This window comes from Olea europaea, chromosome 15 (assembly GCF_002742605.1).
Source record: "Olea europaea var. sylvestris chromosome 15, O_europaea_v1, whole genome shotgun sequence".
Lineage (NCBI taxonomy): Eukaryota > Viridiplantae > Streptophyta > Magnoliopsida > Lamiales > Oleaceae > Olea > Olea europaea.
In genome coordinates this window covers 27,692,555-27,696,328 of record NC_036251.1, presented here as the reverse complement: position 1 = coordinate 27,696,328, position 3,774 = coordinate 27,692,555, and the positions used below count along the sequence as shown (strand labels likewise).

The 3,774-nt window shown below is 33.3% G+C and overlaps 1 protein-coding gene across 1 annotated transcript in view; it reads left to right on the top strand.

Annotated features, from left to right (window-relative positions):
• Nucleotides 1-1,379: 1,379 nt before the first annotated feature.
• The window catches only part of LOC111410756 (methionine S-methyltransferase-like), a 9,974-nt gene continuing 7,579 nt past the window's right edge, over nt 1,380-3,774 (top strand). Inside the window, exons 1-4 of the mRNA XM_023041269.1 lie at nt 1,380-1,719; nt 2,926-3,119; nt 3,252-3,458; nt 3,593-3,688. Coding sequence (XP_022897037.1) covers nt 1,503-1,719; nt 2,926-3,119; nt 3,252-3,458; nt 3,593-3,688 — 714 coding nt within the window. The 5' untranslated portion in view covers nt 1,380-1,502. The remainder of the gene's footprint in view (nt 1,720-2,925; nt 3,120-3,251; nt 3,459-3,592; nt 3,689-3,774) is intronic.

The following is a 3,774-nucleotide window of genomic DNA, read 5'->3' as shown; positions in this document are numbered from 1 at the left end:
TATATATATATATATATATATATATATATATATATAATAAAACTAGAAAAGGAAATTTTGCCACCCTCCCCCTCAACGAAGCGGCATCCCGAGTCTTCATCTTCTTTCCCATCCCAACCTACTCACCTTTGCAACTCGTCTGAAGAGAATTTTGCTGTGAACAATCTAGTAGTCTGCAATCGCCATCCCCATAACGTTCACCTCTTTGATCAATGCTTTATACAATGTACATCGCGAATTCAACAGCAAACCAAGGAAATAATCTTGAAGAGACTCATAATCCATAAAAGGAAAAATGAAATGAATCAGAAATAGGATTTACTAATGATCCAAACTAAAGGGGGCCAATGACTAGAAGAACATAATTTTTGCTGCTTATTATTATTTTTTTCTTTAAATTAGTCACTTTTTAAGTGACCAAAATGACCACTTTTAATTTACGCGTGGAGTATGAAATTTATCCTTTAAAAAAAAAAAATTCATATGGGCGAAGTTCGGTAAGTTTACAATTTTTTAGGCAAAAAGATAGCTTCGAAGACGATATTATTATCCACAAGAAACTAGCCTTTGTGACATTTTTCTTCCTCCAATACAATTCAAATTATCTCGTTACATATTAAATTGTCTAAAAATGCATAATGGTAGGTAATACCCAAGCCTTTACGGCAATTCTCTATCTTAACAATAGTATAAAGTGCTTTGAGAACACGTATTGTCTTGTGGGAATCGTTTGTTACTTTCTTTCTTTTTTTTCTTTTATCGGAAGGTGACAATTTTATAGTATTTGTAAAAATAGACTATTTCATATCATGGTATACCATTTCTCTTTAGCCTTTTTAATTTTTTGTTTTGTTTAATTATGAGTAGGGTGTAGTTTTTTTTTATTAAGCTCGAACAATTTTCGACCCCTCAACTTACTACTAAAAGGGGCTGTAAATTGGAATTGTGAATAGATCGTAACATACGATTAAACAAGAAGATGTTTCTTTACATTTTTCATGAAAAAATTATCAATTAAACACCAAAAAAGTATGAATTTAGGTGGAAAAAAGACATTTTCAATGGAAAATATAGTTAATCAAACATTCTATTAAATTTTTAATAAATTTTGATAAAATTTAATGAAATATATTCACGTTTGTTAGGAATCAAAATTAAAATTTTAATTTTAGTCAAAGTAACTTTATCAAAATTCACTAAAAATTTGATTTTAATTTCCATCAAATATGGGCATATAATTAAAAAGTTGATAAAAATTATGACATCATGAAACGTGTTGTTAAAATTAAGTTTTAATGAATATGGGCTAAAGTTACCATTAAAATATAAAAATAAGTAATTTACTTATTTTAATATTTAAGTATTTATTAAGCCAACCATGCTCTGACTCTGCTCTCTCACTTTTCTCTCTCCCTACGTGTATACATACACGCGCATTGGTACGTCAAAGGTATAATCATCCAGTGATCTACGAGTGCGGTGAGGTACCATTGTGTCGATCCATGGAGGAGTTCCTAAAGCAGTGTCAACAATCCGGCGACGCAGCGTACAGTGCGCTCCGATCACTCCTGGAGCGACTGGAGGACCCGAATACTCGAAAAGATTCCCGTATCTTCCTGGCAGAGCTCCATAAGCGATTCAACACTAAAGAAGCGTCCGAGAAGTGCCTCGAAACTTACCATTTCCAAATTCAAGACATCTACGTCGAACAATATGAAGGTCTACCCTCCATTTCTATAAATACATATGCTTATATTCGTGTTTCCGTATTCATAGCGTGTTTTGTGCATAATACGGATGTGTGAATCTAATAGAATTTGATGGTTTAAGTAGTAATTTGGTGGAGCGATTGTATGAGGAAGTTTGGGTCAAAAAAAAATACGGGAAGATGGGACTCGATAACCAAAAGAATGAACTTTATGAGAGTTTTATTCTGAATTCTATGTGGATGAAATTAGTGGTTAAAGAATTCTTGAATCTCGTTTAGGAAGGATCTGTCTATTCAGCTGGGGAAGTAATACAAATTGTAATTTACATAATCATGATTATTTGAATTACAAAAGAGAATCGTTCAAGAGTTCCATTAGTATTTGTATTGAATTTGGTTTATTGAGAAATGATTGAAAGCTCTATTACAATGAATTTGGTTGATTGATTATTTAGACTACATTTGGCTCATGAATAAAACAGACAAGCACAAGAGACATTAATTAATTCATGCATTTAATTTTTTTCTTCATGTTCAAAATGTTTTTATAATTGGCATTTGCTTAGTTAGATAGGAGAAGGGGACAAAAATTAGATTTCACTGATTTCACTTTTCCCTTCCACTGTCCTCCATGAAATCCTAAACCCAAACAGAGCACAAAGCATGTGAAGGGTGATATATAATTTCTGAAAGCATTTAACATGGTAACCATGTCCGTGATTGAAAAATTCGTTGTTCAATAGTCCTCACTAGCCCTAGACAAGCTAAGAAATCCAGATTGTGCATTTAGGACACATCCACAATTGTTCCTGACCTTTCTTTTTGTTCTTTTGTGTACTCTTCTGAAGGAATATAAAGAAGATATTATCTTTGAATCTTCACATAAACACTCTGATTATTGGAATCCTACTGAGTTCAGGAATAAAAGCTAATTGAAAGCTCATTTTTCATTCTATGTGATCCATCAATATCTAGGATTCGTTAATTTCCCATTATTTTCTCCTGGATTATTTCTTGTCATTTTCTTCTTTGCCGAGAGCGTGCTTAGGTTTTTTTTTTTAGCAATGGCTTTTCTTCAGTACTATTTCTGTGCAATGCGATCATAGATTAATAATACCATTTAGCTGTAGGATACCTTCTCTGATATGTATGCAAATAGTTAACTGAAAGTGTAACTTGTGATTTGCTCCGTTGACATTTTCTATTGCTTGTTTCAGGTTTCAAGAAGAGAAAGAAACTAACACTGATGGTCATACCTAGCATCTTTATACCAGAAGACTGGTCCTTCACTTTTTACGAGGGCCTCAACAGGCACCCAGATTCTATTTTCAAGGACAAGACAGTTGCTGAACTTGGTTGTGGCAATGGATGGATATCAATTGCAATTGCTGAAAAATGGTCACCTTTAAAGGTCCCTGGTTCCTTAAACCTCCAAATGCTGTCTTATTTAAATGTCATTATCTTTCTACTTGTATCTGCTATCTTTGGTTTTATTGAATACCAGAAATAGGGCATCTAAATGTGCCCAAATATCATTTTGCAGGTTTATGGGCTTGACATTAATCCAAGAGCAGTAAAAATTTCATGGATAAATCTGTATTTAAATGCTTTAGATGACGACGGCCAACCAATTTACGATGGGGAGAAAAAAACTTTACTTGATAGGGTTGAGTTTCATGAATCCGATCTGCTATCTTACTGCAGAAATAATCACATAGAACTTGAACGAATTGTTGGATGCATACCACAGGTGTGAAATATTTATACCGAGTATTTGCTAATCAGTATCCTTTTTGTGTGACTAATTAATGCATTTTGGGTTATCCAAACTTTTTTTGACGGAATCTTCTCACATCTGAATTTCCCCATTTCCTTTCCTTGCAGATTCTTAATCCTAATCCCGATGCAATGTCCAAAATGATTACAGAAAATGCCAGTGAAGAATTCCTACATTCTCTAAGCAACTATTGTGCTATCCAGGTTATTTGATTAATCAGTTCTGCCGTTGTTATTTGGTGTATAATTTCAACTCAGCATGTTAGCATTTAAAGTCTTCAGGCCCACGT